Source organism: Centroberyx gerrardi, chromosome 14 (assembly GCF_048128805.1).
Source record: "Centroberyx gerrardi isolate f3 chromosome 14, fCenGer3.hap1.cur.20231027, whole genome shotgun sequence".
Lineage (NCBI taxonomy): Eukaryota > Metazoa > Chordata > Actinopteri > Beryciformes > Berycidae > Centroberyx > Centroberyx gerrardi.
Window position 1 is genome coordinate 16179248 of NC_136010.1, and position 24434 is coordinate 16203681.

At 43.5% G+C, this 24434-nt stretch overlaps 2 protein-coding genes across 6 annotated transcripts in view; one reads left to right on the forward strand and one right to left on the reverse strand.

Moving 5' to 3' along the window:
* LOC139931143 (serine/threonine-protein kinase WNK2) overlaps positions 1-13264 on the reverse strand; it is a 46168-nt gene extending 32904 nt beyond the window's left edge. For all 5 annotated transcript variants that reach the window (XM_078288218.1, XM_078288216.1, XM_078288217.1 and 2 more), the window contains exons 1-2: positions 12787-13264; positions 11574-12407 (exon numbers count right to left, since the gene is read on the reverse strand). In XM_078288218.1, coding sequence (XP_078144344.1) covers positions 11574-12227 — 654 coding nt within the window. In that variant the 5' untranslated portion in view covers positions 12228-12407; positions 12787-13264. The remainder of the gene's footprint in view (positions 1-11573; positions 12408-12786) is intronic.
* A 359-nt stretch (positions 13265-13623) lies between these two features.
* LOC139931177 (ninjurin-1) lies at positions 13624-24335 on the forward strand. Its single transcript, XM_078288524.1, has 4 exons — positions 13624-13923; positions 19675-19912; positions 22150-22313; positions 24259-24335. Exons 1-3 carry the CDS (start codon positions 13885-13887, stop codon positions 22290-22292), a joined length of 420 nt encoding a protein of 139 aa, XP_078144650.1. The 5' UTR covers positions 13624-13884; the 3' UTR covers positions 22293-22313; positions 24259-24335.
* Positions 24336-24434: the final 99 nt, after the last annotated feature.

The following is a 24434-nucleotide window of genomic DNA, read 5'->3' on the forward strand; positions in this document are numbered from 1 at the left end:
AACTGTGGTTGTGTATTAACACTATCCCCATCTTTAATCATACTCAGCGAATGTACACACAGACATAGGCCCACACAAATTTCTTACGTACGAAGGTAATAAAAAGACGAGTCCTGTCATTTACCAAGATGGATTCATCTCATCCCCGAAATCAAGAGTGTGAAGAATCTTATACATGGCTTTTAGCCTGCAAAGATGAAGACGCAGATTTCTATATGCAGGGTTCTGGTTCAACATTAAGACATTTTTTCCACTTGCCCGGTTGGGCCACTTTCTTAAAAATGCAATTAATTCATGAAAATAAAATGTCCATAGAAACAGCAAAATGACTGAAAAATAAACAAAACAAAAGTAAATGACCGATTGTGAATTAATTTGAAATGTCTAAATTCCAACAACTGTAAAATTCAGCCCTTGTAGCACTTATTCATGAATAAGCCCTCATAACTAACTGATTTTCTGCTTTTCTGTAAATGTAACCAGCAGTAATATGGAAAAAAACAAACATAAACCAGAAAGGAAATTCATGAGGCTGCTAAGTCTCTCCATTCATCAGTCTTACATTAATGCAACCTGATGAGGGGTTGTCAACTACCCGCTTTTCCAACAAACAAGCTGGGTGCTGCCAGCTCAAGCCATGGTGTGTTGGCAATCATTGTTGGTGCCTTTACAAATCAGCCAGCTCGATCCGCCTTACTCAGAAATTGCAGACAAATTGTACGGGATTGACTCATTATTTTCCACCCAAGGAAACTTGCCTCTACGACAAAAGAAACAGTCTTACTTTTTCCCTTTGTAGTTCAAAGTAGCCGCCATCATGTCCGCTCCACTCAATTCTGAGTTGCTGGATCCCTAACAGAAAGGAGAGTGGGCAGTGCCAAAGCAGAGAGGCAAAGATAACAGGCTTATTATCCATCCATCCATTTTCTAGCCACTTATCTGGGTCAGGGACGCTGTGGCAACAGGGCAAGAAGAGCAGCCCAGATGTCCTTTTCCCTACCAACTTCCTCCAGCTTCTCCTGGGGGATCCCCAGGCAGTCCTAGGCCAGCTGGGAGATGAAGTCCCTCCAGTGTGTCCTGGGCCTGCCCTGGGGTTTCCTCCCAGTCTCTCCTGCCTGGTACACCTCCAAAGGGAGGCATCAGGGGGACATCCTTACCAGGTGTCCGAACCACCCAGTCTTATTAATGGGTGAGAAATCATAAGACCAGAAACCTTTTTTGGGCACTGGCCCAGTTGAGTCAATAAATGACCAATCAGCCCCAAGTCACAGTCCTTCTGGCCCCAGGCCATTCATATCGTCAGATCCTCCTAAAATCACATCCTAAAATTAATATTCCTGCATCAGTGGATTTCCAACTGACCATCTAGACTAGCTCCTAATTCTCACAGACCACCACTGAATACCATGACAAGAGCAGCAAATTGCAGAAGCTTAGCACCTAATATTCAAATCAAGTCAGTGAATCAGTAATAAACAACTGAAACCAGGGAAGTACACCCATCAGGAGAGTAACAACTTTAAAACAAGTTTTTCAGCATTAATCCTAATTATGGCAGTTTAATTACATGCTCAGAAAAATCAATGGTCAACTTGGTCTTGCTCCCCAGCTTTGTGTTCCCAATTACTATTTCCTTTCCCCCCCCCATTAACCTAGCCTCCTCCTGATCCTTGGTTAACAAGGAGCAGATTAGCAACATTAGTTTCATTTAAATTCTAAGAACAATAGTCATAGTGTGACAGGGATTTACATTCAAACACACCTAGTCAACAACCTCTACTACAAAGCCTGAACAGCTAAACCCAGGATCCTCCAAATGTGTCACAACATTTAGCCTAGCTAAGGAGATTTAGAGATGAATGATGTAAAACAAACAAATTATAACTTGCCTCTGTTGAAATCATAAAGATATTCAAAGGCTACGTTATTTTCACCCTGCACAGATTTGCCCCACACACACATACACCTCACACCTGGCCATGTTGAAACCACATGAAACCTCAGGGCACTGCGGCCCCAGTACAACTTTGTAACACTGATAAAATACCCCAGGTCCAGTAGTAATGATAATGTGATACTTTATTGATCCCCTAAGGAAATTCTCTCTCTCACCCAAGGCCCCCACTCCAGGGAGGTCAGAGTGCTGGGTCAGTACAGAACAGCACCCCTGGAGCAGGTAGAGATTCAGTGACTTGCTCAAAGACACTTCAGCAGGGTGGATGTTCGCCACCATGGGACTTGAACCCAAATTGTCTAGTTGAAGAATGGTCTCTTTAATCACTTGGCCATCCTGCCACCCCCCAAAATAAACCCTGCACCCATCCCCAATACCAGATCAGTACTGCAGCACTTCCACTGTGGCTGTAACGAAGGCTGGTGCAGGACAAGCCATGAGCCAGCAGACTGCTGCCAGCTGAATTGTGTCCCATCAGTCATGGATTGCAGGAGGATTTGGCCAGCAGCTTTGCCAGTCAGCCCGTTATCTCTATTTCAGTGTTACAGCCCTGCTATGCAGCCACTCTAAAGCCAAGCACTGCTGTAATTGGCACACTGGCATCCAGGGTGGCACAGTGAAATATTTAATACGAGGGCAAGCTGGTGAGACTGCGGCGCTGAAAGGCCAAGAGCAGAGCAAACATGTACATGTATCATCTAGCTTTGACAAGAAGCCTGAAAGATAGGCACACCAACAACGCATCACTCCAAGATAACAAGAGAGTAGGATACTGTCATAGTAACATTCAGACAACAATACTGTTACACCAATGCTATTTTCAGCCATACTAAGCCTACAGCTAAACAAGTGTTTTTCTGCTGGTTGGGTGTGTTGGGAGTTAGCTAAGAAAGAGGAGGGGAAGGAGATATGGAGAAGTTATAAGGAGGAGATGTCTGACAGACACAACCACACCCAGACACACCATGTTAAAAGGAGGGAAAAACAGGACAAAAAAGGAACATTTTGTCACAGCTGCACTTCTATCTACATTCATCTATAACTGGCCCATGGCGAAAGGCACTTAGGCTTGGTGCTAATGCTTACTACATGGGTGTGTAAGTGTGTCTGGATGGATGTGACCGGGTCTGGTTCAGGGCATACAAACCTCCTATAAACCTCTTTCCTGTCACAGACTAAATGCGTAGGCTGACAAACAAGCAGTTCCTTTGACACACCGAGACAAAGCAACGAAAATTTGTGATTACTGGCTTTCCTCCTTTTGAAGACTAATGCTGCTTATGTAATGGCCCTGACAACTGCTGGGTCATGTTCCAACTGATTACATCTGTGTGTCCAAGAGAGGGGGGGGGGCAGACAGAGATCCCAAGGTGTTTCAGTGTTTAGTGAGGGAATGCACAAGAGAGTGGGAAAAGCAGTCATTTTGGACACAAAATCCTAACAACATAGTCATGTTTCCATCAGATCCGGAGCAGGCAGACCCACTACTAACCTCTCTCTAATGCATGGGCTTAGTCTGCACTTTGTCCAATGAGTGTGGATTAGGCCAGAGAAGAGGCCAAGTCTCTGAGAGCCAAAGTATCCTGATCCACACTGGCCTCTCTGCTGCTCCTCTCCAGTGGCCCTCTGCCACTAGGAGTGGGATCAAACACATCACTGTCACGCCAGCTTGCTAAAGATGAGGACTCTAGGAGGACCCACAGTGGCTTCTTGGACTCTGTCCTCAGTTCTCTAGTCTAATGAAGTTTAGAATCTCATTATTCAATATAAACAAAAATTATATTTGACTTCGATTCTTTCAAAGGATTGCTTTTAACGAGGGTTTGTCTGATTGACAGAGGACTGGCTGGGATGGAACATCCGGCTAAGTGTTGCTGTTGATTCTCAATGGTCAGCTCAGGTTCCGTCTAACGGGCCCAGAGTCCACACTGGAGTAACACAACACTAATACAAACCAAGCTATCAGCCAACCAATAGATAAGTCGATATGAGGACTACTTGGGCAGGAAACTAGTCAGCTACCTCATTGTGATTCTGGCTGTCTCAAGTCAGCAGCATAGACCCATCTAGGATGAATAGGCCACATTCCTCTTACCACCAATGTTCCACGGTGGACCAGCAGCAGCTTTATCCCGTGTGTCCAGCAAAACCTGAGGTACGACAGCTGGTGGTGACATCCTAAACACACAGTCCCGCACAGACACCAAACATCCATGCTTAATGATAACACACAGATACTCAGACCCATTGTAAAAACCATTGAGTAGCCAATAGAGTTAGCCGGGAATAGCTGTGGTGCTATGATACCAGGTGGCCAATTCACCCATGTGGCTCTGGACTTGAGACAAATATTCACAAATGTGCGCAATGCCCATCTAAATGACTAAAACCTAATGAAGCCAGTGTGGACTGGTGCAAGCCAGAAAGTGAGTGTGTGGAGGGTGGGCAGTCTGAGGCATGTGACCCTGTTCCCACATCACTGATGGTGAGGTCTGAGACTGAGCCAGAGTTGCATGGTGTGCTGGGTAGAGATGTCCTGAGCTGAACTGGCCAGCCTAGCCACTCTCTCTCTCCCCCCTCTTTCCTATTTTATCAGCCGCTGCAGTGTGGGGGCACAGAGCCAGGGAGACGGCCTTGATTCAGCATAATACCCTCACCCAGACTAAACACCACACAGGCAACACACACACAAACAAAAACAACGAGTTGGATATGCTACATGTGTAACATGTACATCTATCCCATGGTAGAGCTCCATGGCAAAAAAAGATGAGCTCAGAATAAAGCAAGACCTAGTCAATTAGCCATTACTAAATCTTTTAGAAAATCTCCAACACTAGAGCACAACACAATACTTATACATACATTTTCTTACACATGGGGCTGTCAACATAAATGTAAATACCAGCTTACAGTTAGACTTAGTCATAGGTGTCTCAGTCAGGCCATTCATTTATCACATAGAATTACGTAAATGGCTTAGTAATGTAGAGATCAACTAGCCTGTGTATTGAAAGTAACCCTTGTCTTCATACCACAGTGGCTAATTAGTGGGCCGTAACAGGATACTGAGGTGTTCAAAGTTCGCACAAATACCCTTCCTAAATTCCAAAAAGGATTATCAGTCCCAATGAACTATTGTGACACCAACTACTGCTAGGGGTCTCAAAGGCTATTTAGCTAGTGCTACTGTTCAAGTGTTCACCAGTTCAAGATTCGACTGAGTGTAGTGCTGAAATGATTAGTCGGCTGACAGAAAATTAATCCATTATAATTGTGATAATCAATTAATCATTTTAGTAATTTATCAAGTAACAAGACTAAGAGTCTCACAGCCCCGCAACATTGAATTTTCAATCCTGCCGGGAATCGAACTCGGGTCTCCCGATTGAGAGTCTGCAGTCTAACTCCCTGCGGCACACTTTCACCCACATGACCCATAAAGTGCTGAACAGAGCAAGCGAGCAACTGACAGTGCGATCCATAGAGCCCCTGCTGTCACAGGGCTAAAAACACAAAACATTTTAAATAAATAATTTAATTCATAAATAGCCAATCAATTAAATCTATATTATTTAATTATTTATGTAGCCTACTCATTTATTTATTTTAGCATTGCAAGGTGTGGCGTGTTCAAGGAAATAAATATCTGTCAACTTCATCCATCAAAGTTAATCAGCTGAATGATTTTCAACTGAATTATTAACATGATTCTGAATTGAATTTGACAGAGATACCTTCACTCGCTGCAGTCCCAACAGATTTCATGCCGCAGAGGGATAAGCTAACAAATAACTATAAATTAATGGTTTCCAAATGTTGCCCTGAGTTACTTTGGGAGGCAGCTAGCTTGATACAAGAGGCTGTTTCATGAATTGTCAAGCTTGATTCAGCAGGAATGTCAAAAGAGGGGTGTCAAGGGTGAGTAGTGTTACTGCTACAGCTTCTACTGTGTCATTTTGATTGGGTTTGCGAGTACGGCATAATCAATGTCATAGTTAGAGAGGGCCAATATCATTGCAAATCTAAGAAATTGGAAGAATGACAAGTTGCTTCCATTTACTCTGCTAATGTGAATAAAAAATATCCAAGTAGACATTTGCCCTGAGCGCCACCATTTTGAAGTAGGCATGAACAATCTATTCAAGTCCAACCACCAATCAAAAGTCAGAAGCTGTTAGAAGCCACCCATTGGCTTTGATGGATGAAGTTGACAGATTTATTTCATTGCACACACCACATCTTGTCACACTGAAATAAATAAACTAACAGATGAATAGATAGATAAATAAATGCTATGTATTTAATCATCTTTTTATTTATGTACTGAATTATTTAACAATACATATGCTTACCTTTTCCCTCAAATATCTGATCTAACAACCTTCTGGTCAGGCTTGGTTCTCTAACCATTTAAACTACCAGTGGTGTGTGTGTTCCCTGTGGTCTCTACTAAACATGAGGGTTGACATAAGATATTTGCATGCAGCAAAAATCAACAGGAACACTTAAGCTGAAGAGTAACCTAACTTAACCTGTGCATCATGTGCTTATAGACAATGTGGGACTAATGGATGCCACACTGTCAGAGCAAGTATGCATGCCTGGTCATACCTTCTTCCGTGAGCCATGTTTCGACAGGCTAGACAGGATTTGGTTTCGCATCTCTGAGCTACATTGTTCAAATGGCTTTTCCTCACTATATGCAGCTACCCCTGGGAGGGAGAGGTGGGAGGAGGCGGGGAAGGCAGGCGCATTCTCAGGTGCACCGATATGCTAATGTAGCATACTTTTCTTTGCCTGGAATTCTGAGGCCGTGTTTGTGTGGCTCAGACTGTCACTCATGTTAGTCTCATGCTTCACTTAAATTAGCCTTTGCCCCACTTTACAAATCTCCAAACAAAATGCCAAGCAAAAATGCCTACATGACACTGACAGGTAAGCCCAATAAAACTTAATTCCTCTGGTTGAGCCAAATGTAAAAAAAAAAAAAAAAAAAATCCACAACACCTTTCAATAAACCAGGCCAGTGGCTGTCTCCACTGTTTTAGGCCTAGACCCCATTAACTAGGTATCTTCTGTGGCTCAGACAGGCTTGCCCTTCTTCCCTCAGGGTCCTTGGTTGGCTGAGTGACACAGGAGCTCAGGCATACCTGGAGATGGGGCCACTGATGAGGCCTTGCTAGTTATAGCCACTCGGTCTGCCTGGTCTTGCTTCCCTGGGCCTCTTAATGCCCAGTGGGCTGGAACCAATGACCCACTTGGACATTTCCAACTTGTTTTCCTTTTTCTGTCTCGGCAATCAACGAGGGATTGTTGTTGTTAGCTGTACACATGTTAAAGGATAAGGCTGGTGTTTTTTAATGCATTGCTTACCGTCAACAAATCCTATGAAAATAACAAAATCAACAATGCGTTTGCTCTACTCCCATTACTTTCTGACTTCCCACGTACCGTTTTTAGCCGTCAACCTAGCCTACAATTGGAGTCATTGGCTCCAATTGTAAGCTAAAAACCTTGAAATACAGCTCACAAAGACATAGTTTCAATTTTAAAAATCGCTAACTGTTACCACGAAAAGTCAGGCTGTTGTAGTTATTACCAAATCAAATTCAAATGGAAACAAATTCTTCATTACGCCGGGGACTATTTTCGGTGCTACAGAACTACTTTCCTGAGATCGCAAACGTATTTTACAGCCGGCTTATTAAGTTGTTTGAGGAAAAAGTCGGCTGGCCCGGTGCATCGCGATGATGAAATATGTTGCCCAGAGCAACGGCATGGCTCTTTGACGTGTTTTTAATCATTTTTTTAATACAATGGAGTTCTATGGCTGCTGGGACATGGCTTTATTTGGGCACTGGCTACATGGACGAGACTTGTTGGCAGAATTTGTTGACGGTAAGCAATGCATTAAAAAAACACCAGCCTTTAACACAAAGAGACAACCCCATAGGCTACACTCAAAAAACACATGATTAACAATTCCAGCCTATAACGTGGCTCAATTTGAGCCACCATTATGGCAAAATCCAGTGTTAAGAACTAAGACCTTCAGCCAACAAGCAGTCTAGTCATGTAAAGTGTCATGTTTCTGTGGGTCAAGACGGTCCAGATCTCCAGCCCACAGGCAGCTTTATCGCTGCCTTGGTGTCACTCGACATTCAGAAGCTCCAAACCAGATTTAATCTGCAGAACAACAAGCTCATTGCCAAATACCACAGCACCGTCTGCACAAAGTCAGAAGTGAACTCTGGTGTCTGTGAGTGTGTACACGGCAGTCAACACACAGATAAAATCTATACACAGAGCTAAAAGTAAACTGTTGGCAGAATCAGGAAGTTTCCAAAGTTTAAAAATGAAATTCCAGTGAACAATGATAGGAGGCAAATAGAAATACAAGAAATGTTTCTCCTTGAAAGACAATGAAAAAGTCACAACAGGCAATCTCTCTCTCTCAGATTAACATCCCTTCCTGAGCCAGGGCCATCTGTGTGATGCCAGAAGCCTGGGCACAGAAAGAGAGATGTGGGGGAGATGGGCATAGGAGGGAGGGAGAGAGAGAGACACAGACAGAGAGAGAGACAGAGATAGAGAATGAACACGGGACCAGATTAAAATTTCCAGGCAAAAGCCACGTGACCACTGGAGGGAGGGAAACAGTGGAAAATCACAAAGTCATATCTCTTTCTCTCTGCCTTCCACAAAAAGCTTCCCAGTCCATTCCACCTCAGTTCACCAGGCAGAACAAAGATAGCATTGTCCACATGCACCACTGAAGAGTAAACGCGCATAAGATGGGCATAAAAATCTGCCGTTCTGATTGCCAGCATAAGCTCAGCCAATACACGCACTATGCTGTTGAACGAGACGGCTGGTGTGGCGGAGGGGAGCGCAGTCTATATTCTTGGCCGGGACCACCAGTCTGTGAAGTGACTCCTAAGAGGCTACCAGGGTATTCTCTTCCAATAGTAGCATGACACACAACAACATAAAACATGCTGACGAATCTCACTGGGGCTACAAACTGTGATACTCTCATTAAGGAAGTCAATGAAACATCTCACTCAGTGCACTTTGATAAAGGGGCTGCTGGCCAAGCTTAATACACCTACTCAGCTTTAGGATGTGCGCACAGTTTACATTATCACACTTCATGCAGCATTCTCTAATACCCGTATAAATGAGTTAATATTAAAGTCACAAGTAAACAGCATTTCGAAGGTGTCTTGCTTGCGTAATTCAACAAATTTACAGTTTAAACAGGATGTTGGGGCGCTACACAATGCGGGGAGGTACTTCTCAAAAGTGGGCAGGTTGGACCATAAGAAAGGTGGAAAAGGAATGGCAGTGATCCCTATCGCATACTTGGAATTGTTTGTGAAGCAATCCACTGTGAAGTTTGCGCATAATCTTGAGCCGTCACAAATTCCTGATTCTTCAAAATGAATAAATTCCAGCCACCGGTTCCACAACCATGATGTCTCTTAGGTAAAGAAAATCTGAAATCTGTGATGATATTATATCATGTAACCACTAAAAATATGCCGTTTTCCAGGAAGTAAAAAAAATTGTATTGTAAAAATTTGAAAATTCTTTGGCATTTATTGTTAAATAAGTCCTACATTATGACTGGCTAACAAGGAGAAAAAAGTCTTTTTTTATTTCATTGTGACTTCTTGTGAACAATAATTATATACATTTTTGCATTTATAAATCATCCAATTTAAATAGTTCTTGACTGATCTAACTCAACACCACTCCTATGTTAGTCAGTGTAACATTCAATTGTTGGTCATCAACTATCTACATGCCTAACCTCACTAGTGTGAGACAATATTATATAAAGGTATGATCAATCAACTTCACTTCAAAGATCACAAGTAATTCTGATCGACTGAAGAAGGCCAGTGAGACCCGATCGACTCGGCCAAGCAAAGTCTCAATCAATGATTCTGATCTGCTCAGTAAGCTGATGCAGCAGAGGGCACTCTGATGTAACACGCTGATCAGGTCAGCACAGCATTTTGTTTATTCAACAGTTTTTATGCCAGCTCAAAGCTACAATACCTTATGAGACAGCAACAATGGCGAAAATATAACTGTGAGAAAATGACTAGTTGTATGATGATTAAAATCTTATTATTGACTGTCCACTAGGTGGAGTTTTCATATGTGTCACTGGGGAGGAATAAAATAAATGGCTTCCTCTTCCATATCCTATCATCCGCTGTATCCAACTGTGGTTAAACGTCACATAGCTGAGGGAGATACTGAATTCTTCACCTCCACCATCAGCCTGCATGACATCATTGTCCAAGTGAAGTCATCCTGTGTCTCTCAGGGCTATCTTAACACAATCCGAGCATACTCACTCCTAGCCAATAGCACATCTTCATTGTGTCATTGTCTTGTGGTGCTACAGTCATAAATAACAGGGTCAATTATTTTCAATGCATCAAGTAGCCTACATTCTTTTACCCTTAGTCTCTAGGCTACTGACCCGGCGTGTTTTCAATACCCTAAGCAAAGTATTCATTGAGGCCGCAGGGCCGCCACACGGTTCCCAGCAGGCTACAGCGTACTTCAGCTGCTTCCTGTCTGCCTACCTCCTGTCGCACAGAGGGAGGGAAGCAGGGAGTAGCACAGCTCACAACCTGCAGACACACTGCTGGGACAGAGCGCACACAAGCATCTCATGTACTGTCCACTACAATGACTGTACACAGTGTCATCATCACATTATCAACTGGGCAAATGATTGGAGTTAAGACAAAGGGTGCTCAAATGTGAATTGTTAGAACTTAACTATCAGTTTTAACCTGAATGGTGAAAGAGAATAAAGGGTCAACACTAATGGTATTCTGTCTATGAGGGGGCCAATCATGCTTACTGTAGTCCTCTTAAGCCTCCTGGGAGAGAGAGGGAGAGAGAGAGATAATCCCTACTGCAGTCTCCAAAGGACGGAAATAATTAGTTAATACCTTTGCACAGTCTAAGCTGGTGATTTTCCTGTGTGTAATGCAAGACAAGATAGACTCTCCTTGTGCACTTGCAAACTGCTGATCTCTACTACAGTGCGGGCATGTGTCTCCACGTCAGTGGCTAATGCTTGTCAATCACCTTTCCTGTGTAAACCATTTAAAATTTAGTGGGAAGCCATTTACAACTTGGAGGACTCCCTCATGGGAGTCCGGCTGATTGACAGCTCCCTGTAGACATCACCATTATACTGTCATGATGTGTGAACCCTCATTGACAGAGAGAGGAGCAAAGGGAGAGGGCTTCCTGTGAGAGTCAGGCGTTGCCCCACTAACAGAAATCACTCAGTGAAAAACAAACCATGTGTCTTCAATCACAGAGAAGAAAATATTAATATCACAAATTACTAGTTTTGAAAGTGGGTGCATAATTTTGATTTTTTTGTTCAACACTGCCTTCCTCACCCATCTGTAAGCGTAGCACCTAAGGGTGTTATATGCCTCTTTTCTAACCTAATGCAGCACTAAGTGATGTGCGGCTGTTGAATGTACCTTGCCTAGTCTAAAAACTGACACTATACTTGGTAGGTGTCACAGAAACTGGGTTGTAAATCAGGTGGACCGTTATAGTACTGTACCTGCAGCTCACACCAGGCAACTTCCACCCAGGTCTCTGTATCCAGGCCCTTATAGACAGTCTTGAAGGACCCTCGCCCCAGCTCAATATCAAACTTGAGGAACCTTCCTCCTGGAGATGTGGAGACTGCTTTCATCTCGGCCTCCTCCTCGTTCTCCTCGCTTGCTGCTTTAACAGCGGTTTTACCGCCATCGCTGCATGTAACATTCAATGCATCTCCACCTTTCTCCTTCTCCTCATCAGCACTGGCGCTCTCTGTCGCACTGTCTTTTTGCCCACCTTGACTTTCAGTGCTAGAACCCTCCTGTATCCTGGACCTAGTCCCCCGTGTCCTGTCAACTATTGTGCGCAGGTTTATATTTAGGATCTTACTCCTGTTATCACATTCTGGTGCTTCAAAAGCCTGCTCATCTGAGTCCGAGAACCACAGACTTCTCCTGATGAATCGCTGATGCACAATCCGCTGATAATTGGAGGGAGGGTATGCACTGGGGTCACTCCCACCTCTGACTACTGTTGAGGAGTCCACGCTATTGACATTTCCATCACCGATGGTCTCATATATATTTATGTTGAGTTCACATTGAGAGTTAGGTACAGATGGATATTTCAGTCCCTGGGAGGCCTCGGAGTTTGAGTCAGCCCCCGGCTCCATGGTGATTTAAAAGTTCAGTCACTTTGGTTCCCAGGTGATATCTGCCATGGCTAGACTTCCCAACACTGAGATTTAGAGCTGAATACCTGCAGCGCCCACTCGGTGACGCAGTTTGCCAGCAAAGGCCCGTATCAACACTGGGCTGGACGACATAGACGATGTTTCACTCGATCACAAGAGCTGCAAAAGAAATATAGCGAGTTAGAGACACAAAATCCAATAATTCCTGGTTTGCAAGATACTGAAAATGTAACGTTGAAGACATTTGCTGAGGTTATGCGTGTCCGTTGTAGCAGAGTGCAAGTTAGTTCCCCGTGTCATGAAAAGCAAGTGGATGAGGAGACAAGCCCATGAGTTGAAAGAAAAGATTGTTAGCAGGAACCATCATCAGTAAGAGCCAGGTGCATGAAAAACTGACAAGCTGGCTCGGACGACATTAGCCGATTCATAAATAACGTTTGCTAGCTACCAACTGTCACCATTCGGCTATTAGCATTTAACGTTACACATTAACGTTACAGTTATATTGAGCAACATAGGGAAAGGAGACACGACTTACCAAATTAAATGGGAGGAAAACCAGCCAAACAACCTGGCTGAACTCACGCCAGCACAGCACAGGCTGACCTGCCAGTGCCAGTAGCTGTTACTAGGAAAACCTCGCTAACGTTAGCTGATAGTCCACGACAAAAGGTGGACTTTTAAACGCACTATCTATACATCCTCATTTCCAGGGACAGCGCACAACTTAGGGTTCAATTCGCTCTCGGTTAACTACACACAGACCCCATGAAGAAAAATGTTGGCGAATGTGTGATTTATCTCCTTCCAAGTCCTCGCATCCCTCTCCTCGGTGTGATAAAAAGCGAGGACGATGCCGAGTCTTTTCAGTGTTTCTTCGTAGCTGCTGTGTGTGAAGCGTGCAGTTAGCGACCAGTCGGTTTTGAAGCGTGGGCCGCGTTGAGAAACGGCAGAATTCAGTTTGCCTGTCGTCCCCTCAGCAATTAATTTACGTGGACAACTGTTTCACTCGTCACCGTCTCTCCACGCTCGGTTAATATGCCGGTGAGAGGCACAAATGTGTTTCCCATTCAGCCTGCTTGGTTCCACGCCCCTGGTAACGACCGGAGGACCACCCAATCAAACAGCACGTTGTGACAGCCTGGAGAGCCACGACCTCATGCTGCGCTGTGCATCAGCAAGGCTTAAACATATTTAACACGAAAAGACAAACAGCAGTCGAGAATTTGTGTAACTAAAAAGCAAAGCGGCCGGAAAGCGGTCAAAAGGTATAAAATCCACGTAACGTTAGTCGCTTGTAAAAATGTCTCTCACGCCCTCCGCAGCCTCCTCGAATCGTCTGTCTCTGTTTCTCTGTCTCTTAGTGACTCTCAAACAGAGCTCAGTAGGCTACTGCACAAAGGAGGACTTAATAAAAAATATTATTACTATCATTATCATTATTATTATTATTATTGTTGTTGTTATACTTATTATAATTATTATTATGTCACCCTAATAGAACAACTCTAGATGTCTACTATGTCAAATAGGCTTGGGTGTTGCATGTAGCTAGGTCTCGTCCCCACTTCCCAAAGCGCCTTACAACGGATCTAGACTTTGCGACTGTATTCTCAGACCTATAATTTATGGGGAAATGATGAACAGGAGCATCAGCAGAGGAAGTGGGACAGAGGTAAGACATCTGAGGATCTTTCTTCATAAGGGAAGCAAGTGAATGCCATAATCAGCCATACTAGGCTATTACAATAGGTTGTTGCAGCACACCGGTAATGCCGGGGGTTATTGAGAGGTAACTTCCAGCCAGTCTTAAATTAAACTATCATGCCATACTGCGAAAAATAGGCTACATTTCGCATATTGTACAGAATAGCCTACGCTTAGAGATATGTTTCAATTTACAGGCTGCAAAATTGATTTGGAGCTGTAGATGAAATTCATTTGAAATATAGTTTGGGCTCTGGAAATACTTTTTCTTCCTTTAAGCTATTGATTGTAGGCATATTCAACATATATTTTAGTCACTCAAACTACATTTTGAATGAATGTGAATCCATAAAATTATTTATTGGCCATTTTTGTATATCTTGAAATATGTCTCAATATATTCAGAAGTGGGCCTATATGTGAAATGAGAATAATAGTCTATTGCTATGGTAAGTTGTAGGTTGCACCTAATTTGGGGAATATTTTGATGCCATTACATGCTTTGCTTATCAAATTCTTTCTTGCAACCACTGTAGATATGTTCAAGTAGATATACCTGCAATGGAGAATGGGGAAAATAGAGTGATATTTAGAGATAGCCTAATGCAGAGATCCAACAAGTGACATGGTTTCTGAATTGTCATGCCATCTTCTGACATATCATGCATAATGAAGGGGAAATAATATGCAAATTTCATAAAACGAAAAAATAGGCTAAGTGGGATAAATTGCATGTCCACACAGAAAAAAAGTGAATTAAAAACGTTCAGAGAGAGATCCTCATCCCTGTGCAGGCATGCCTACTTCGGGTTGGGTCAGATGACAGTCTGGTTCTGGTGGAGGAAAGTATTGTTGGCACCTGAGTGACCTTATGAATAATGAATGCCCCCTTTGTTTCCAATTCACTGGCCAAACACACACACACACACACACACACACACACACACACACACACACACACACACACACACTTAACGTTATCATAATGTCACCCCCACTTCATTCTGCAGCACTTTGGATTGTTGAGGGCCAACTGTTAACTTGATAGAGTGTTTATTGTGTTTTATGTGGTGGTTAAAGTTGCCATTTTCCAAGTTATTACAATATAGCCCCAGTTCAGAACTGCAATATGCTGCATCCATTTTTACAGGGCAAGGGAATGGGCTTTTACTGAGCCATCTCTACGGTCACTGTCCTAATAGCTCCATTTAATTTCGCAGAGATGTGTATGTGTGTGTGTTTGAGAGAGAGAGGGGAGAGAGAGCGAGAGACCTTGGCAGCCAGAGACATTTCCCTGCGACTGTCAGAGCTCAGCCAACAGATGCAGAATGGAATATCCTTACGCTCGATAAAATGAGCAATTGGTGTCATTTACAATGTGTCTCCCAACAGCGTGAGTCAATACGATAGGAATCAATCCATGGGTGTTTTGTGGACAGCAGACTTAATGCAGACTTTCCACAGGTTTCTAATTCCTCTGCTGACACATTCCTCAGCTTTCCTAGCTCATCTTTTCGTCTCCGTTTCTTTCTTGCTGTCTGATTATTACTAGCCGTTACACTGCGACTTTGTCTGGAATGAGCAACTGTTTCATTCCCTGAGTGCCATAGCGGGATACAACGTACCGTGAGAAAGCCATGTTTGCTTTGCAGTGTGTAAGGCTGTAAAACTAAAAGCCCAACAGAGAATCATGGAAATTAGATTTACAGTTGGGTCGATCCCCCACTGGAAGAGGGCCAGTTTGAGGTGAACGAGAGAAGGAGGCTGCTGATGGGACTTGATGGATGGAGAGCAAAGAAGTGCTGATGTATGAAGAAAGAAAAAAAAAAAAAGAAAGACCAAAGGGAAACACACACCCATGCAGTTGCAGAGGCAGGCTCATTTGCTTGTTCATCATATCCAGGAACTAAACAATACATGCAGCATCCCACCATGCCTTGATGTCTTGCATTGTTGCTGCAAAGAGCTTTCTACATCTTGTCTGATACAGAACTAACTGGAAAGAAATTAGTCATGGCATACTCCCACAGTAATTGACGTACCAGTAATTTAGCTTGGGTAACAAACTGACTAACTGTGATCAATTGCCACTATACTGTGATGATGTGGGGAAAAGCTTAGGATTAGGTGAGCATTCAACAAGAAGTTGAATGGGTTCATTTCTCTTGCTTGGAAGTCAGCCAGAAATGTAGCTGGCATTAGAATACACATTGAAAAAGTGCTGATATGGTTACATTAAGTTTTAGGTTTGGATTCAATCTTAGCTGTAGACCTTTAGCTCACCAAGCAGAAATCACTGCCTGTAGCAGTGCCTCGGTAGGGTCTTGTAGATCAAAGCAGGTGATCTTCTGTGCTGAAACTGGTTGCAGGGAAGTCATTATGACAGTTATGATGGGATTGGTGCTGTGGGGCTGCAGTGACAAAGCTTCATTCACACCTGAGTGAAAGGGTGGTGGGTTGCTATGGAGGAGAAGGAGGACAGAGTCTGACACCGACACCCTGGGACTTTCTTTGAACCACTATCACTTACCCACATAGGAAGGAACAAGTGACACCTGAAATGATCCCTAATCTAATTCACGGGATATAAGGATGTTAGGATATTGTTAGCTACTGTTAGCCTATATCTACTTGAGATTCCACAGTCAAGGCCTGAGAGGCAATACAGACTTAAAACAACTTCCTCTATCTCTCGCTCTCTTTCTCTATCCCCCGACACCCTCCTCCTGCTCTCTCTCTTCAGGGGGTCCCATGAGTCTATTTCAGACAAGGAATGCACTTTGAATAATTCATCACAAAAATAAGCATTGAACACTAGGACCAGTGGAGAGCAATTGACTTAATGAGAACCTTTGGTTTTTAGGTTGGGCAAAAAAACAATGGATCTGTAGTGGCTGGGTGATTGACGAGCGCGCTGCCTCTCAAACGGGAAAATAAAAGTCAGCGCAAATATGCAAATGTGGGCTGTGTTCCATGTTTTTCAATTTTAAGTGTATTCAAATGAAGGCCTGAATCAGTTGTATCCTGTAATTTGGGTTTTCAAGTGTGTAGCATTTTTTTTGCACTCACGGCTGGATAATATACTATACTGTAGCCTATATTCACAAACACGTCTTTCTGAAGAACACGGCTCCTCTGCTGTAATGAATTAGTAGTGATCCTAGGTTGTAAATTCAGCAATATGACATCAGTGGACAGCAGGACTAATCTTGAGTAATAGCATGGACTAACCTCACTCTGGGTCGCCCGGTTTATTTGTCACAAAGAGTATTGGGAAGTCAAGAAAGAGCACTACATATTTGTCAGTGAACTGTGGAGAAAATTCATGTGCTGTGTTACTGGACATACTGACTGCACTTTTAAGGATAGACCATTCAAACCTGTGATCTCACAACAGCCATTATCTGACTAAGGTCTGTTGACAGGGGGATAAAGGGCTGTCTTTGAAAAGCCTGTGTTCAGTGTTTGAGAGCAAAATGGGCGACCCTGACACGTCATGACAGTGTACCATTTGTGGCGTTTGGCACAAGTCACTGTCACAAGGGCACTATACCGCGTCGCATTGCCTTTCTCATGGAATGTAGGGAAACATGTTTTGGAGAGTTGTTTATTCCTTGTCATGAGTTGTTTTGTGTGGCATTGTGGCTCCTGAGTGAAGAGGGGTTGGAGAAAGCTCAGGAAGACATTTTTTGAAGCTGTTGTTCGGTTGTCTCCGCAATGTTCACCTGGGGCTAAGCCAAATAATGAAATGTAAAATAATAGGCCAAATGAGGAACTTGGCAAGTGACACATGCAACCCATGTGCTAAAAAGCAATGGCTTATTAAGAGAACAGCTTGTCAGGTAGTTATCACACAAGATTGAAACAACTCATCAAAATAATTATTGCAGCCAGGCCACTAACACAAGCCCCCACCCCCACCTCCTACACACACACACACACACACACACACCATCACCATCACCACACTTACTTACTACTTTACATCAATTACGCCATGCCAACTGATTGTTGTATATCTCCTAAAGGCATGGTAATTCAGCTGTACCCTGTAGCAAATTAGAGGGTGCTGCTCTTTTCTCTCTCCACAAACACAACATCTCTGTTTCCGCCCCCCTTGTCTCTATTCCTGGAGCGGAGGGAAGATGGTCCATACCAGCTCTGTGGTTCAGTTCATCTCTGACACTTTAAAAGTCTGCTCTCTCTGCAGCTGCAGGGGTGGGGTGAGTGAAAAAACGGGAAGGCTACAAGGTTGAGGAAGAGAATCGACAACGCTGCTGATCATTTCATGTGAGCAGAGAGTGGACTGGCCTTGAAATGGCAAAATCTTCACGGATGGTGCTCAGCTGTGCAGGCATTCGATCCGCAGGTCCAGATGGGCATTCATTCAGCAGCAGTGGTTCCAATTAAGAAGTACTTTCATCATTTTAAAACAGAGCAATTACTTTTTTATCAACAAGCAGACTGTTTACTCTGCATCCCTGTTGGCAGAGTACATGTTGTTCTCTTTAAGGTACAGAGTTCACTGGGACAGAGTGGACACACAAAAAACAGTTACGCTTTCATTACATCATCACTCATGATAGAATCAATATTTCAAGCAAATGATTGAATTTCCTCACACAAGCATGCTGTCATCCCATAGTATTATTACATTCACGTAACCAACTGCTGGTCCCCCACAGATGAGATGTAGCCTAGCAAAGTGATTTCCAAAGTTTGGGTCAGTAACCAAAGGTTGGTCATGGGAAGATTAAAATGACTCCCACTTTGTGGACACTTATCCAAAGCGCATTACAATCCTCTGAATGTGTACAATATTAGCATGGGTAGCCTCAGCGGGAATAAAATTCTTAACACTACTGGTGTTAGTGCCATCCTCTACCCACTGAGTGACAGGAAATACCTAAATAACTCCCTAAATTATTCTGCTCCTTCCCAAGTCTCTGTGATTTAAGTAATATAAAAAAAAAATACAGTGTGCTAGGGTGAATTTTGCTAGATGCTCTGCAACACCACTTTTGTGTTGTGTTATTTATAAAATGTGTGTCCTCAGAGAAAGGGCTTCAAAACCTCTGGCCAAACAGAAAGACTTAGATTCATAGAAAGTTCCCCCGCAGGACATGACCCAATGGTCACAGCATCACTCACTACCAGTATGTTTATAAACACAAGACAGACACACTGCTTTGATTTTGAACGTGAACAAACAGATCGTGCAGTTCAGTGGAATCGGGTGAAGAGAGTGCAGCTCAGGCTCGCAGAAACACATGAGCTCATAGCTTGCTGAAATTTGCACTTAGCATAGGGTTAGGAAGTGAGGAAGTGTGCATACTGTATGTGATCATCTGAGACAGTGCTTAATGGAAAGCCTTACGTACTCCACATGGATGTCCATGTTCGCCACGTGTTAATGGGACTGTTAGTGTGTCATCTCTTCGCTCTACTAATGGATCTGTTGTCAAAGGTCATTCTTCCATAATGGGTGGGTGTTGTACTAATGAGGCTAGTATGATAACCATATCCTCACCATTAATGTACAGGAAAGCACTAAGTTAGTGTTAGCCACAACAACATGTTGTCTTGTCTCTCAATGGGAAAACAAAATATAGCATAGAACATACTGCCTTACTTCCATTGATAAAGACTTCCAAGAATTTTCTCATAGCCATACATGTTATCTCTGTGTCAGTGAGTTTCTGTCTCCTCATGTCCCTAGGCCCCGCATCCAGACGACTGGCCCGACAGCCCATCCCCTCTGAATATGAACCACTATGCCAATAAGAAGAGTGCAGCTGAGAGCATGCTGGACGTGGCTCTGCTGATGGCCAACGCCTCCCAGCTGAAGGCAGTGCTGGAGCAGGGGTCAGACTTCTACCTTTACATCCCCATCATCACCCTCATCACCATCTCCCTCTGTCTGCAGATCACTGTTGGGGTCCTGCTCATCTTCATAGGTGAGAGAGTCAATAGCGTCTTTTGTGTTTTTCATATACCAGAGGTGCCTTTGTTTGTTGTCTGGCAAGCTTCACGTCTTTCAACCTCCATTTGCCCTTTTGTGTTTCATCTTCTTCACCCTCTCCCTCAGAGAGACTGTAGCCTTATTATGTACCACCTCCTGCCCTCTAATACACCCCCTTCACCACTGTCAAGTCCACTGTCTCCTGACAAACAACCGTAACCATAGCAACCAGACCTGCCAATAGGTCAGAGTTCACTGTGTTTGAGTGCTGCTGTCAGCATTCGTGGGAGGTGAGTTTAGTTGTGTGTTGCTGTGTGTGTGTGTGAGCATGTGTACATGTCCATGTCTATGAATGTCTTGCAGTAAAAAAAAAATGGCAAGGAAGCACCTAATTAAAATGAAAAAGTGCCATCTATTCCCACATCCAGTGATTTCAAGGATCTCTGCATTGAACAGACGGCAGCATCTGTGGTGGACAAAACAGGTCCTTTAAATCAGGAAGATGGGCTCGGATGCTAAATATCAATATAGGTTAGACTGCAATTAATTTTCCTCCGACAGACTGAACAGAAGGTCAATGAACTTTAGCCGGGTCATTATGTGCTTTAACTCATCTCAGCTCTAACAGGACTATATGGAGGAATCTTTTAATCTCGTCAGCATCCTCTCTGTATTTGAGAAGGAACTATCTATGAAGTATCAATATCCAGTTTTCCCTCATACATTATCACACTATATCCGCTCAGAGAGAGTAATTGTCCTTCTTGTGCTGTTAAGGTTTAGAACCAAAGAGATAAAGCAATCCTTAACATCCTTAAATCCTTACAAATAATCAATAATGTATGACTGTTAAGTATTTTAAGCCCCCTATTCTTCTTTGGTTTAGTTTCATTCCTAGAAATTGCTGTAATTACTTGAGCCTCTCTTTCTGTATATTTCAACATGGCTTGTCTTGAAATGGAACTACAATAGAGAGATGTCAGTTGTGTTCAATTTGTTCTATATTCAAACGAATTATCACCCAGAATAAGATTTACACATTCAATAAGCATTTTAAAAGGATCATGTGTCAGAAAGAAGGTCAGTCAGCACGTGAGAGTCATCACACATTCGTTCACACTTGCCCCCTTTGACCCTCAGTCACTCACTCGTCCATCCCCCAAATCCTCTGACCCATCCCCCCCAACAGCCCGGTCCTCCCCTCCTGCTCCTGTGGGTCCAGCTCTGGCTCTATGTAATGGAGCCAGTGGTGCGTACTGTGAGTGGCCTACATACCACCCCCCCCCCTCCACACACACACACACACACACACACACACACACACCCCTCAGGCAGGTCAGATACACACTCAGTCAGGCACACAGGCGGGGGTCCTTACACCGTTTAACCTCTGTTAATCTGCCACAAACACACACACACACACACACACACATACTGTATGTACACACATCATGTGGCCGCATAGTCACAGCCACTGTATACCCCCTCACACACTCATCACACACACATCACATCACATCACATCACACATCATATGACACCTGCAACTCATAGATGGCTTTTTCCCTGAATTTCCTTAATCACTCCTTTATTTTACATTATTCATAGGCCGATCCCTATGATGATGACAACATGGATTAGTTGCTATGTCATTATGAAAACATCAGTTTCTGTGTAGGTCAACGTTATAAAACTGACATTGAGCAGAAACTCACTGAAGTAGTGTTATATGTCAAATGTAAGCTTGCCTTGACGAGTTCCAGTCCTCACTGTATTGTTCTTGCTGTGCGCTTTGAGTCAGATGTTACTTGTCAGATGCTTTATTGTCTCAAAAGAACAAAGAAATTATTTCTCCGCCAGTCTTACATTATTAAATCCACAATGATAGATTATGGCTTAAGAATGACAAGGATGCCTTCCAGATATTTGATGGCGTTTGGATGCATAGTAGAAAGTCAGTAACAGTATATTGCTTTAACCTCATGTGGCCCTTATCACACATAAACATTTGATACTCTGCATATTTTTGGGTTCAATCGTTGACATTTTGGGGTCTCAGCACCCAGAATCACGTATTCACGGATTTATGGTTGACAGTAAACCAGCGTGTCATGATGAACTGGCTTAAGTCCCAGAATAGTATAGCGGAGACTGTTGACAGTTGATTCGACTTTCATCGAGTGTGTGTGTTTGTGTGTGTTGTTAAAGTACATTTCCTATTTGTGTCCCCAGTTCGGTGGAACCTGAATGATGAGCAAAAGCATTGGAGGCTGAACATTATGGAAAACCTGGCCACAGGCCTGGTGTTTATCATAGTGGTCGTCAATGTCTTCATCACTGCCTTTGGAGTCCAGAGGCCCAACCGCGGTGGCTGAGCAGGTCCAAAACACACGCAGGTATTCTCCCTAATCGTTACCTGTTTAATAATCATGTAAATAACCCAATTTATGTTTTAGCTCAAGAAAAGAGATAGCCCTGTTGAACAGTCATTTCTGTTGCTTTTATTATGTATTTTTACCTGTTTTAAGTTTATAGTGTCTTATTTCCTGTTTTGATTAGAGGGGCTTTTATTTTGAAAACAACTCTCTGGTACTTACCTAGTTCCTACTGCGCGCAACAGTAGACAGGAGAAACGGTAAAATGAAAGCACATACAGTGAAACGTTTAATGTATTAGCACCCCCCGAAGAGGCACAAGCTCTTATGTTGATTTTTGGGATTTCCAATAAATATGAAATCATCAGTTCAAGTGTCAGACCATCTTTCGGTGGGATATGCTACAAATCACATTCATCATTTTCTCTCATACCCTCTCTTTCCATCTTTCTCTACCTCTCTCTCCCTCTCTCCACAAACAGATGTTTTTTTTCCTCCTATTCTTCTTTTCTCCATTTTGCTCCTATAGACATTCATGTAGTCAGCATGTTTTTAGTCTCCTCATCTCCTGACCTTAACAGTCCCCTACCTGACCCACAAACACACTGACCTTTCCAAGCCCCCGGAGAAACTTCCACCAGAGAACAACTCGCGCAAAAATCCAACTCCTGTTCATTTACCAGAAAATCATTGTCCTCCACCACTGCAGGGATGGAGAGAACGAGAGAGAAACAGTGCTAGTGACAAAGGGGTCTGGTACGTAAACAACACAGCGTTTGTTCCTCGCGGACAAACAGGAAAGCGGAGACAACAACAGTCGGGGACATGTGACCTCACACTGTCTGTCTCCTTCCCTGCCCCTGAGTTACCCCCAGCATGGGCCAGACAGAAATGCACACCCACACCCACACACACACACACACGCATCAAGACACCCCCACGCACGCAGACACGACACAGATACACGCACGTTTCAATTTTTAATAACATTCATGAGGCTGAAGCAAGACGTCACGGGTCGTCTCCAGACAGCTTGAACCAGCAGGTTTAATAGATGCTGAGCACATGTATGGAGGGCAGGGTGTGCCTCATCTGACTCAAAACTCTGACCCACTTCCACAGGTTTAACCTTACCGACATATCTGCGTCCAACCGCACACGTCATGCCTCACGTTTAATTATAACGATGTTTGGTTGTGCCATGTCTCTATACTATGAGTAGGGCAACGTCTGTGGTTCTCTGGCCCAGCGGTCGGTGAGTCAGAGAATAAACGCAGCACATATCCAAGCACAACTGCTTGTTAAAATGGAGGCCTTAATTAGACAGTGTTTCAGCGCTGTCACTGAAACCTCAATTAGAGCCCGAGCATCTAACACTGTTTTTATACACTTCAATGGTTTAACACAGCAGTATAAGAACAATTTAAGTATTGTCTGTTCATCTGTTCCGCATAATTGTTAAATACGTGATGAACGTCTTAACGTCCGAAACTATAATTTCCACAACGTAATCTTGACAAAGCACCGTTCAAATGACAAACTAACGTCACAATTCTATCCTTTTCCTCCTCCACAACTATCATTGGTAACCGTGGAAACAGCCAGACGGGCCAAGAACCAGATTGATGACACACACAGCTCCACTCAGGGCTGATCCATAGACTGATATATGAGCATAACGTATGTGCGTGGCTCCTACATCTCTGGCTCTATCTCTGCGCAGCATCCCTGAAGTGCAACAAACTGGCTCCGCAGGGGGTCTAACATCAGAAGATGCTGTTGCATTCAGATGATCAGTGAGCAGTTTCATGTCTTTTTGAAGCAGGACTATTAATAGCTCCCTCGTGGGAATGTGGATGCTGGTATTCAAACTGAACAATCACCCCGGTGACACCTCCAACTCCCTCTCGCCCCTCCCCTCCCCTCCCACTCGCCCCCTCTCTGATCCATCTCCCTCTCTTTACAGAGAAGACAGAGATGGGAATGTGCCGCTCAGTGCGGCAAAGCTCCTGAGATTGGACACCTGAGATCTACCTCACAACTACGCACCACTTCTTCGCTGTGACTAATGTGCTGGTGATTCATTAATGTGAGAAATACTTGAATTGGCTCCAAGTGAGTATGAAATGCCCCCACCCTGCT

Coding starts and splice junctions, on each gene's coding strand:
- LOC139931177 (XM_078288524.1), top strand. CDS start 13,885: ATGATGAACAGGAGCATCAGCAGAGGAAGTGGGACAGAG. Junction 13,924..19,674: donor GCAGAGGAAGTGGGACAGAG/GTAAGACATCTG, acceptor TCATGTCCCTAG/GCCCCGCATCCAGACGACTG. Junction 19,913..22,149: donor GGTCCTGCTCATCTTCATAG/GTGAGAGAGTCA, acceptor TTGTGTCCCCAG/TTCGGTGGAACCTGAATGAT.